The 12,974-nt window shown below is 39.4% G+C and overlaps 1 protein-coding gene across 3 annotated transcripts in view; it reads left to right on the forward strand.

Annotated features, from left to right (window-relative positions):
- BMPER (BMP binding endothelial regulator) overlaps positions 1–12,974 on the forward strand; it is a 146,771-nt gene that overhangs the window by 26,662 nt on the left and 107,135 nt on the right. For all 3 annotated transcript variants that reach the window (XM_027729158.2, XM_039388271.1, XM_027729159.2), the window contains 3 exons: positions 9,074–9,156; positions 10,672–10,762; positions 11,943–12,025. In XM_027729158.2, the coding sequence (XP_027584959.1) occupies positions 9,074–9,156; positions 10,672–10,762; positions 11,943–12,025 (257 nt within the window). The remainder of the gene's footprint in view (positions 1–9,073; positions 9,157–10,671; positions 10,763–11,942; positions 12,026–12,974) is intronic.

A 12,974-nucleotide genomic window follows, 5' to 3' on the forward strand; every position in this document is an offset into this window, starting at 1 on the left:
TGGCAGTTCCTATGTGCTTAAAATGCAAGAAGAACTTTAAATTTCAGAATTTAAAGAAAAAAAGCTCTCAAGGGCTTAATTTTCAAAGTAGATGTGAAATTTTCGACTTAGTTTTTCTGCTCCTTCTGAAAGGTAAAGCAAAACATACACCAGTTTATGAACTACAGCAGTCCTGACGCCACACATTGTCACCGGGTCGTTCTGGTTCCAGCGGAAGAGGCTGGTGGAGCCACTTCTGTCCCCAGGAAGGCCGCTTGCTCTCCTGAACACTGCTGGAGCTCCTGCTCTGTTATGTGCAAGGTCCAAAATGAATGTCCCATGGGGAGTAATTGGGGAATCAAGGCTGGAAATACCAGCCTGGCTGCCTAGCACTTCAGCTGCTCCCTTTGGTGTCCCAGCAGCTCCCCAGCACTCCCCACACGAAGCTCAGCTGCAGCTGGGACTTGGCCCTGCAGCACTTGTTCTCAGTTACTATTTTGTCAGGCTGCCAGAGTGCCCATAGGGAATGCAAGTAGGAAAAGGGAAACAGGGATTTTTTTTATTTTTTTTTTTTATTGGTTGCATTTCATCTAAACGTGAACAAAATGTTATGAAGAAAAGATCTCAGGATCTGATGGCTTTTTTCTTGGCTTCTTTCCAAAGCCTAGAAGAGCTTAATCAGGCCTTAGAGGCTGTTGCCAGTTCTCTTTGATAGCTTCATGTCTTCCTACCTTGTGAAGAAATGAATGAATGAATGAATGAGTGAATGAATGAATGGCTGCTGTCATTTGAATGCAACATCAGAAGGATAACATTAAGACCAAAGGGTGTATTCCAGAACTGGCTTGTGTAGGAAGGAAACCACCGCCTATGAGTCATTTGTGACATTGCTGCCAGTGCATTTCATTCTGTCATGAGGAGCATGAGGACAGATGCCCCCATTGCTGGGAGGTTGGACTAGATGACCTTTAAAGGTCTCTTCAAACCCAAACTGTTCTGTGATTCTATCTGTCTGCAACACTGCATGCAGCTGAACTCTTGTATTGAGAGCTTTGCATACAGGAGAAACTGAATTGTTGGTAGAGAACTTTTCCTGCAAACAGTTGTGTACTAAGCATAAGTCCCTTGCTTCTGTCTGGGTATTTGTATGCTACTTAGATAATTTTTAGCGCTTTTTTTTTTTTTGTATTTCTTAATAAACAGAAAAAGTAAGGAAGAGCAGCAAGTATGGCTTTTGCAATCAGAAAATCCACTGTGGTGGAAATTAAATAGGAAAAGATTTGGCTTTACTTAATCTCGGAATCATAGAATGTTGAGTTAGAAGAGTCCCACGAGGATCATCAAAGTCCAGCTCCTGGCCTTGCACAGGACAACCCCAAGAATGTGTCTGAGAGTGTTGTTCAAACAACAGTTCAAACAAATGCTCTTGAACTCTGTCAGGCTTGGGGCCATGACCACTTTTCTAGGGAGCCTGTTCCAGTGCCCAACCACCCTCTGGGTGAAGAACTTTTTCCTAATACCCAACCTAAACCTCCCCTGACACAACTTCATGCTGTTCCCTTGGGCCTGTCACTGATCACCAGAGAGAAGAGATCAGTACCTGCCCCTCTGCTTCCCCTCATGATGAAGTTGTAGATTGCTAAGAGGTGTAAGATTTAAATTAAGATTTAGGATTTAAGTTCTCCAGACTAGCCATGAGTTTTAACATAGTTCTTGACTTTAGGCCCACAGGACCTTGATAGTAACGTCAGTGGGGCAGGGCACAATTTTGCTGTGTGTTTATGTCTGGAACAGAGAAATGTAGACCTGTGATTATGGCTCCCTGATGCAAGGAGAGCAAAAATGACTAAGACTAATAGTGAAAATTTTCAAGAAGAATATTCTTTTGACAGATATTTACTGTAGTTTATAAAATATACCATGTACCTCTAGAATACTATTTGTTTTGAAAATACTAAAAAATTAAGCCCTCTTATTACTTTTGCAAGGTCACTTTTCATCTCTGATTTTATTTAATATATTTAATGAAAACATATGAGATCATTGAGATTGTAGAAATAAGCATTTTCTTATGTAGTTGGATGGAGACCTGTCACTTAGATATAGAGCTCTCTACAGATCTAATAATAAATTATTTACTTTGTGAAGAAAGTGGTATTACTGGCTCACGACTGTCTAAAGTTTGCATTTCTAAAATGGTGCATGTTATTCTACTCTCTTATCCTAAGAATCTGAATCTTCTATGGATATGCAAAGACAAATTTGGTGGGTATTTTTTTTACAACAGAGACAATTTGTTCAGAATTTTCTCTCAGTTCCCCTGTGAAATTTTGCATTTTCTGTCCTTCTTAACTTTTGAGAGTTACTGGGGTTTTTTTTTGTTGTGGTTGGTTTTTTTGTTTGTTTGATTTTGGATTTTCTTTAAATTATGGATCTTAGAGGTTCTTGTGCTATGCTCCATTGATCTGAAATCTACCAAAGAATGGAATCCCAACCCAGGCAACAGCAGTGCTAAGTATCCCCTGAATATTGAATATCCAAAGCTATTGTAGTTAATTGTGCGTTTCTTGGAAAGGCTATCAAATGCTGTGGTTGAGGATTTCAACCTATTTCAGCAGCCAAGTTCAGCTATTACGACTGGCTTGCAAAAGGAGTTAGAGGGAGGTTATAAGATTATCGGTGTTCTGGCTACTCTGCTAATGCCCTGGAGAATCCATATGTACATTTGTCACTTTGTTCACTGTGGACACCCCTGGTATGAGATGCTAGATACCAGTTTGGTGTGCTGCTGTAAGACTGACGGGGGACCTTTGTGTGGGGCCCTCTAACTTGCAGCCCACCCTTGCATGCTTTAAGGCAAGCTCTCAGAGACAAGGGATGATAACATGGATGGAGGGGGATGGGATTGGATGGGAAGACAATATAGATATTTTCCTAAAAGGTCTTTTTCACCTTCACCTGAATAATCTAGTCCTGGCATCTGTCAGAGACTGGTTAAGGGAAAAGATGTCTTAGCTTTTCTATTGGTCTTTCCCACTGCTTCTGAGCCTCTTGGTAATGTGTTCCAGCTCCAAATCAGGAGGCCTTTTTCTTGAGGCTGGAAGTACGGGTTCATGTCAGCATTCATTCAGATTTTAGCTTTGTATTTCAAGCAAAGGCAGAGATTTTGAAGCAGTGACACATAGCCATCAGGGACAGTACCACCCAGTATAATCCTGATGCCGGTTTTAATTACTTATGGTTATGCCCTAAGAAAAGGTCTCTATCTCTCCATTCTTCCTTTGAGTTGACTCTTCTTGCAAAGGTCTTGCATATACTTTTGATATCTCTTGAATGTCTGGTGTATCCTATTGTGTTCAGTAGCACCTAGAATTTTGGATATTCCCTTGCTGAATGTAATTTTCCATTTATGTAAGAAACTTCTAATGAACTGTTTTGTCGTGTTGTCATAAATACTTTTGCAGTCAAATATCAGTTACCCAGATTTTTATTTTAATGTTTTTAAATGCTATGTTTCTCTGGAACAACATGATAAATGTTTTAGGACATGTAATACTGGAATAAGAATTTCTTTCAGTATTTGACTTTGAAGCTGCAAGCTGTGCTGATCATGAATGATTTTGCTGGTATGAGGAAACTGGGTGAAAATGGCAAATAGTTGTGCCACCAAGCAACATCATTCGTGAAAAAGCTCATAACCATGAGAGATAACAGTTCTCCAGCTGCCAGGCTTGGCAAGCACATTAAGTGTCAGCTCAAGATTCAATGGCAGCTCTAACTATGTGGCATTTTGGATCACTGGGTTCTTCGGAACCCTGCAGAGTGACTTTTTTCACCCTATACATACATTCATGGAACGTAAGACATTTGGGAAGGTGAAATTCAGTTCCAGGGGGGTGCAGGGGGCAAAAACAGCACTGGGAGGAGTTGATGTGTTTGTTTTTGCTGCTATTTTCTCAGCTTTGCATCACATACCTGTGAACCAGAACAGCTCACCCCCATGGCCACTTTATTCTGCTGTGTTGTGCACCCTTTATATGGTCCCTGTGCCTTGCATCCCTTGGGTATTGTAGTTGTGATGGCTCAACTGCAAATAGGTTTGCTTGTACTCAGTCACAGAGGAAAGAGTTGGATTTTCACTGTTTAGAGCTGGTCTTGATAAGCATGGGAGGTTTTGTATACATTTTCATGCTTCTGTGTTGACAAATGAAGACCAGGGTTACTCAAAAGGAAGTTTAATTTTCTGGTAGCTGTCTATGGCTTTACCATCACTAAGAAATATGAAAATATATTTTATAATAGGTGTATGTGTGATTCACAATTCTTTCATTGTGGCCAATAAATTTCATGCCAGGGAAATGCTGCAGAATGTGCAAGGTTTTTTTTTTTTTTTGGGGGAGGGGGGGTTTAGTTGTTTTTTGTTTGGCTAGATCTGGTATTTAGTGTTAGCATGCCTGGATACCTCCCTGAGGAATAATTTATCAAACACTAAATAAAACATGTCTTCTGACTGTTTTCTTTTTCCTAATGTTTATTTTCCATGCCAATAGAGACATTACTTTTTTAAATAGAAAGTGGAGGGAAAGCAAAAAAAGACTTAATAGGAGAAGAAAGATGCTGAAGAAATGAGGGATGGGGAGCTAGTCTATTGTGCACCAATCTATCACTTTCTCTTGGGAGAATAAGGAAATGACTTGTCTATAAAATTCTCATTAGCCTAAAATAAGCACAAGTCTCTTCTGGAATCTTATTAGGCAATGTCAAATTGAGTAATAAAGCGTTGTTTTTAATGAACTGCTGAGGACACTGGTTGAGCTTTAGCACTACTAAACTGTCTCTTACAGTCAATTTCCCTATCTTCATGATGGTGCTATGTGCTGGGGTGTCTGGGGAAGAAGAAAGGGTCATTTATCAGAATTGCAGGATTTGGAAAGACAAATGGCTTCCTGATCATCAACTTGTCTACGTGCCAATAACAAAATCTGCTATAATTTGCCTCTTTTGTTATTCCAGTCCAATTTTATGTGAGGATTTTTGTTTTGGAATTAAATTGTTCTTTTGAATTAAATTGGCCAAAGGTTGGTTTATTATGTTTGAAACTAAGGTGCCCAAGTATGGCATACGTAACATTGAAACAAAGTTGCTAAATAAGCAAATTAGAAGTTATTTAACTATTTTAGCATAATTTTTTTTCATGCTGGAAGGACTCAAGTCTAGAGGATCATTTTGCCTTTACGAAGTGACTAGAAAGTAATTAACATTAGTTTCCACTGTGTATGCAAACTTCAAAGTATTCAGTGGTTTGGTTTGATTCAGATAAGCCACTTTAGGCTTGCATGTTTATCCAGGACTTATCTGAAATATTTGGATTGAAGGAGGTAATGGCAACAAAACCTGCAACTAGCTGAAAGTTAATATTTTACATTAATAAAACACCAACTATTCTTAAAGAAAGAAGCAGGAAAGACTAAAAAATCAGGACACACTCCTTCGCTGATATAAATCGCCTTAACTCTTTTAAAATAGATGTAGACCATTGATATTTAACTTCCTTCCATATGTGGAATCCTAAAGGTTTTCCTTATAGGGTAGGGTATATGACTCGGGATCAAATTTACTTATTAATGTCAAATCTGTTACTTTTCACATACTCCATTGAGCATTCTCAGGCTTTTTGGGTTACCTTCTTGAAAACCTCTTCTGTGGCCCTTTTTTTAAAAAGTTTTGTTTTAATTAGGTATTCGGGCAGAAGTAAGGGGATGGCATTTAAGTGATCGTCCTAAGCTCTGATCTTTCTTAATTTATTCTTTTCTTCTGCTCGCGCTTTCAAATGGTGGATGGAGACAGTAAGTTAACGTCCTAATATTTCCAAGGGGCTTTGAGGGAATAAAAAGCACTTTAAAAAGACTTTTAGGAACTTGAAGTATGTTCCATCATATTCTGTTTTGGAAATTGACATCAGGGACTTTGCTGATGCCTTTGAACACGAAGTACTCAGTGACTGCTACTTTCCAAGGCAAAGATGAGGGACCTTTAACCATGGATGAGCCAGAATGGCTTGACTGAGCTGGCACATAGAATGAGGCAGGTTTCACTCAGTTGAATTTAAGTGAGGCTCGGAAATTTCCATGCCATGAGTAGTGGGGCTGGGAAAGTCCGGCTGTATGTTTGCAGGTGTCAGCTGAGAGATTTGTACATTGAAAGTGAGGTTGAGAAAAACTAGCTGGTATGTGGGCTTTGTTTCTTTTTCCTTTTGAAGAGTGAGTGGTGGGTGTAGCTCTAGGGCATCCAAAGGGCAGAGTGTCAGGGCACACCTCTGGTCAGAGACAGGTTAAAGTGTCACCCAGAGATTGTAAAGCACTCCTTTCTTACCCTTTTCAGTTTTGCTTGACATTCAGCTTTCCCCCATCTCTCACCAAGACTGCTTGTGTTACTGGCAAAGTCTCCCCTTCCATCATGCTGTTTTCCTCAACTGAGCATCTGCTGAAATCCAGCTCCCACCATACCTCGCATTGGCGTTGGATGGGTGCTGCTCTGTCTCCCTTATTCAACCTGCTGACCCATGCTAAAGCTGAAGAGCAATCTTAGTATCTCCAATGCTTCTGCAGACTTTTCCGTCCTGGTCTTCATTTCTAAATTTCCTTTTTGTTACCTGCAAGCTCTACCTGCCATGGTTACATATGGTGTGCCATTCCTTTTCTGCTTTCCATAGGGACAATGGCTTGTGCTGCAGGGCAGAGGATTTTATAGCATAGCTTGGATATGCACTTCAGGCAAGAGCAGTGCAGACTGTATGGACACACCACCTTCATGCTTTGTTGACCAGACTAATCCTGGAACTGAAAGTTTCAGTTTAATATGCACATCTGTACATGCAGATTAGCCCAGGATCATTAGCCTTCTTATAGAGGAAACATTTTAAATTAAAAAACATAATTGCTGAACAAATATGCAAGGTATTTTGCAGTTGCTGATTTCCAGCCTGGCCCTTGATCTTGGTTCTGGTAAAACATGCAGATGGATATTTAACAACACAGCTTGTTCCATCTTGAGTGTCCTGCACACTTGTAAACTGTTTCTTGGATTGGGATCAGTATGACCTAGGCTTCTGCAACTTGAGGATGTTAAAACACATTGAACCGGCTCTGCATTCATCAGTGTTTGTAGTGAGCAGTAAGCGAGACTGTGCTTTTAGATTAACTCAGTTTTTTTCAGAACGGGACTTCAAAACATGTAAGAGGAGTATAGGGCTTCATGCTTCTCTCTTGGCATGTTGACCTGCATGTATGAGTACTCAGAGAACTGTATTTAATACACTAAGAATCTGAACAAATCACGCCATAGGGGCTTTGCTACTTAAAAAATACAAGATTCATGTGTATACCTTGTACCTTCTAGTATTTGTCAAAGATGAAATCATAGCCAGCTCTCAGGCTACTGATCAACTCTTTTTAAAACATTTGTCTTTCAACTTGGGTAAGTGAAATAGCCTCAGCATCTACAAATTTCTCCTGTGTTGCTCTGTATTTAGCCTGGAAAAAAATTTTCTAAATACTGCAAATACTGAAGTACAACTCTTCTGTTGTATAGGATCTTAACTAGAGGCAGTGAACACATTTGCAAATGATCTTTATATATCGTGTTTCCTTTAAATTTTGTGTTGAATTCAGAATGATTTTATAGGGATTTTAAGTTCCTCCTCACTTCAGAGCTGTGACCTCTGAGTTTCCTTATATAGTGGCCTGAAAGATTTACTGGTGTAGGGCTGATAAATTGCCTTTATTTTCCGAAGGATGTAAAATGTAGCCCAAAGCAGGACAGTGCACCAACACAGCAGAGAATGACTTAGAGTAGTTGCTAAGGTGGGATGTGGCAAGAGAATGGTGCCATGGGCATCGTTTGACTGACTGTAGTTTTGTGATTCTATGACTCCCTGTACACGTCTGTGTTTCATACAAAGTCTTTGGCAAGAATCCTGTTGATTTCATGGGCTCTTTGATCGAGATAATTTTGAGTAAAATACACTAGTAAAAAAACCTATAATGGAAAAAAAACTAAATGGAAAATGGGCATTTTCCACAGAAAATGGGGTATGTGTTGCTTGTAAATTTTTTCTCTGAAACACTCTTGGTCTCCAAAGAATTTTTCTAATTGAAACAATTTTGCTTTAAGAAGATAACTTTTAAAAAACCAAATATTTTATTTCTACTTTATAAGTATTTTCTAGTTTTGCTTCTCTGGTGAGTTATTTTATTTTCTTTTTGTTCTTTTTTGGTTTTCTCTTTTGCAAAATACCAGAAAACAGCAAAAGAGTGGGAAGGGAAACTGGTAGGAACATGTAATAAAAATGTGAAAATTAATGTTTGTTTTGGTGTTTGTTTGTTTTCCAAATGGCTCTATGAAACTTCATTTTGCACAAAAAAAATGTAGGCTGATCCGGTGCAGGGGCAAGCGAACCTGTTTTCTGTTAACAAAGTTGTCATACAGCATACAAAGACATATAAAGTCAAGCCCTATGGGACTCCAAAATGCCTCCACTGCTTTTAGTTTATATGGATGGTGATCCCTTCTGTCATGAAAGTGAAAAGGCATAGAACAGAGGTAGCTCTGCCAATGTCAGTTCACCCATGCTGAGCTGCACTTGCTGAAGAGCTCTCACAAGGGCTTCGGTTAATGGATGAAGATAACATGGCCAAGCTGGATAATGAATGCTTTTTCCAACTCTTCTTTTACCTTCTCTCCTCCCTCTTGCTGTTCAAGTGCATGAGTGACTGAGTAGTTCAAGAATGGACTGCACAATAAACACTAACATTCTTTTTTAAGTAAATTGTCACTGATTTTGGTTTGTCTTGAACAGTTAGAGTTAGTAAGGAGTTTGGCCAGTCATGCATCAGCAGCAGATGTTCAGGGAAGCACTGCTGCCACCCTCCCAGGACATGATCCTTCTTGTTAGTCCCAGCTCTCATCTCTACCTCTTCTGTTAACCCAGGGGAGGGCGGGGGTTATGTTCAGGATGCTGCTCTGTGATCCTCATCAGCAGCCTCCCACAAGATTGCATTCAACAGAACTGATGTGCTTCTGTCTCGTCCTCTAGATTGCAGTTTTGAAGGACGTACATACAACAGCTCTATGAAATGGCACCTCCCTAGCAATCCCTGTGTTACGTACCAGTGCCAGGTAAGGATGTCATAAACATTGTGCTAATTGAGTTGTAAGCTTTTCCCAGGAAATTCTGAGCCTTCATTTATCCAGTCCAAATAACCTGAAATATTTTATACCCAAAGCACAATATGGACTTTGAATTTAAACTAATTTAAATCCACTCAGATGCGGCCAGCTATAACCAAACATTCAGAAAGATAGGTTTTAAATGACTTGAGTACCCTCATACCCAAACATTACTGAAGGAGAGGTACACAGCCATGCCATTTCCTGCTATCTTGACCTTGAAATATGTCTTTTTTTTTTTTTTTCCAGCATGCTAAGCCTTTTGTGAGATACAAATTATTTTAGTAATTGGACACTTCTGCGTGTATGCATCCCTGGGTTTTACCTGGGATGTTTTTTAAGAGAAACCCACAACCAGATCTTCATTTCCTGGGCTCCCGCACTGTTAACACGGTGGTATTTTTGGTAGCTTGCCTATCTGCAACCATAACATTTTCAAGATTATTGATTTTCAGATTCAAACCAAGTAATTATGTCGGCAATTTTAGTTTCTCTCTGTGAATAGGTCTGCCATTTTGATGACAATTTGAGCTGGTTTTAATAATAACACTCAGGCAGCTACTAAGAATGGCAGTTAGAAGGAGGAGAGATGAATGAGTATGAAGAGCTTCTACTAACAGAACAGTTTCATGGTTTTCTCTTGTTCTGTAATACTTCTGCTCTGTGAAACCCACCTGCATTTTTAAAGATGAGTACACTGAGAAGACTGAAGTTGGAGCAGCAGTATTCTGTATCCTTGCACTTCATGAAAAGATACTCACTATGTGAATTTAGATATGCTGCATGAAAGTATCAGTCCTTTATTGCCTGTTTCAGTGTCTAAATGCAAAACTGGGTGGTCCTGTTTACCCTAGATCCACACATTTGAAAAAGTTTTCCCTTGCTTCCAACAGCAAAACTGCAAGCAGAAAAAAAAAGGTAACAGCCTTTTGGGCACAGAACCTCACACCCAGATTTGTTCAGGAGGACTCTTGACTTCTGGAATAAGTACAGGAAATGTTAATTTACTGATACTTATCAGGCAAAACATCAAAGATAAGTGTCTCCCCTCTACAGAACAAGATGCTTTTATCTGCTTTCTAAGTCTATTTTCATCCAATGGGAGAGGGAGGAGAATGCCTTGTGTCTGGCCTGTTTTCACGAGAGCTGCATGACAGATTACCGAGGTTAAGGATTCCTGATAAAGCAGGATTCCTTTTCCTAAGAGGATGCTAGATTTCTTACCTGATGCATTTTAAGGCAAATCCTGTGTCTGGAGTCAGGGAGACTCAAGTGGATCTTTTGACTGTGGATTAACCCGAATCATGATACCAGGCAGCAGGTACAGAGAAAAAGAGGTTTTGAAATCCAGTGCTTTGCAGCATGTGCTGGGCTTTAATTGTACTGCTAGTAAATGGGATTTTTTTGCTTGTTCAAGCAACCACAGTGCTAACAATGAACGTGTCTGATCTGCATGTTTTACAGGAAGGAGTGATAGTGGAGTCAGAAGTACAGTGTGTTGTTCATTGCAAAAACCCTTCCAGACTCAGGGGAATGTGTTGTCCTGTGTGTCCAGGTGAGATTTTATGGGAAAATGCTGTTCTACATGTGCAACTGTATTTCTAATGATACCCATTGTTACCTGCGAGGCTGCCTCTAACTTCTCTGCTCTATCTAACCAGTTACTAAAATGTGGGCTGGTGACTTGCAATGCACAAAATGACACAAGAAGAGCCTGCTTAATACTTTTTAGTAGAGGACATGCAAACTAGGGGATACATAGGCAATAGCCTGTGGCAATATCCACAGATGTATTCATGTAATTTTTCAGAGGGTCTGTCAGCTGGGTTTGCCTGGCTGATGACCATGATTTTGTTAGAGGGAAAGTATAAGAGTAATCCTAAAAAAGGAGATTCACTTTTTGAAGGGGAATAGGAGTGGGTTGCCTTTGTGAAGCACAGAGGCAAATTACCATGTTTTTTTGAGGCTGATTTGATTTTAACAGAAGTTTTGTAGGCAAACACTACTCCAGTTGTGATCTAATGGTTTTATTATATTTTGATTAGTTGTAATATCTGCCAACATCTAATATAAACCCAGGGAGTAAGAATAAGTAAAAAGCGAACAGCTTAAAAAAGTGTTTTAAAGCCACTTCTAACGGAAGACTTGACCTAGCCTCTACTTCATTGGTGCAAATTTCTCTGTTATAGAACAATTTTTTCTTTCCCCCCAAAAAAGACATTTAGGGATTTTTAAGGATTTGTTAAGGCTTCTGAAGTGACTTGTATTCTTCTGAAGTGATTTGCTCTCTACAGCCATCTGAAAGGAGGTTGTAATAAGGTGAGAGTTGGTTTCTTCTCCCAGGAAACTAGAGACAGGACAAGAAGATATAGCCTCAAGCTGCACCAGGAAGGGTTCAGGCTAGACATCAGGAGGAATCTCTTCATGGAAAGGGTTGTTAAACATTGGAATGGACTTCCCAGGGAGGTAGTGGAGTCACCATCTGTGGAGGTGTTCAAGAAATGACTGGATATGGCACTTAGCGCCGTGGTCTAATTGACAAGGTAGTGACCAGACAAAGGTTGGACTTGATGATCTTGGAGGTCTTTTCTAACCTGTATGATTCTGTGATTCTGTGATACTGTATTAGAGAGGATGGTATGATTTGTTTTTCATATTGCTCTGCAGTGGGGTGTGTTATAGAGAAAAGACAGCATGCTACCTTGAGCTAAACTTATTCAAATGCTGTTTTCCAGGTTGTGTATTTGAAGGGAGACTTTACGATGAAGGAGAAGAATTTAGGCCTCAAGGAAATAAATGTACCAAGTGCTCTTGTGTTGTAAGTATTTGCCTTTTGGCATTGTATCTCCCTGTCTGAACTTCAAAAGGCACATTATTATTACCATAACAAAGCAAAAAATATAAGGAATTCAACACTATTATGCATTCTTCTCTTGGAATTTGGGTTTATATTAAAGAATTTGTGGCACTAATACATGATATTGCTCACATTCTGAGTTTATAATCTTTTTTGTGACCTTACACTGTATGCAGATGAAGCAAGATATTTGGGAAAGGGCTGATCTGTTGAATTAGTGGTGCTTTTTCTGTGATGGGATCATGCAGGAGAAGACAAAAAGCTGGATTTTTTGGGTTGATGCTTAATGAGAAGCATCCTGGATTTTATTCTTGATTAGCAACAATATAGAGAGGAAGTAATAACTGCATCCTTTGGATAAAGAGCACAGGCTTCTTTTTCACTTCCATTAAGTTAAGAGATAATGCTGTATGAGTTGGGGTAAATAACTTTGACTTCATTGCTGTAATCTGTGAGACAAGTGAAATGCAAAGTTCAGATCACTGCTTTTGTTGCAATTTGTGGGCTGGTTATCAGCAGAATATGCAAGGCTGGGGAACTTTACATTTCAGTAGAGTGCTGAGAGATTTGTCAGTACCAGACATGGTTCTCCTGCATCATGAAAATAAAATAAAAAAAGGAGGAAAGATGGACTTCAAAAATTAGTATATATTTATACATAGGCACACATTTAATGAAGCTGCTACAGAGAACTTAGGCTGTTTTGTGGGGAAAAAAATGCTGGTAATCTGCAAAATTAATTCACATAATATCATTACTGTTCCTATGGAGATTAGGGTGTTCAGGTAATTTTTTTTTTTTTTTAATTTTAATCCTGTAATAATGAAAATATGCCACCACTCATGTCACAGTGATATACACCCTGGGCTCCTGCTCTGCCAAATGCCTTCTGTCCCAGGCTGAGAACCAT

This window comes from Pipra filicauda, unplaced genomic scaffold, assembly GCF_003945595.2.
Source record: "Pipra filicauda isolate LSUMZ 115617 unplaced genomic scaffold, ASM394559v2 scaffold62_size3274119_pilon, whole genome shotgun sequence".
Lineage (NCBI taxonomy): Eukaryota > Metazoa > Chordata > Aves > Passeriformes > Pipridae > Pipra > Pipra filicauda.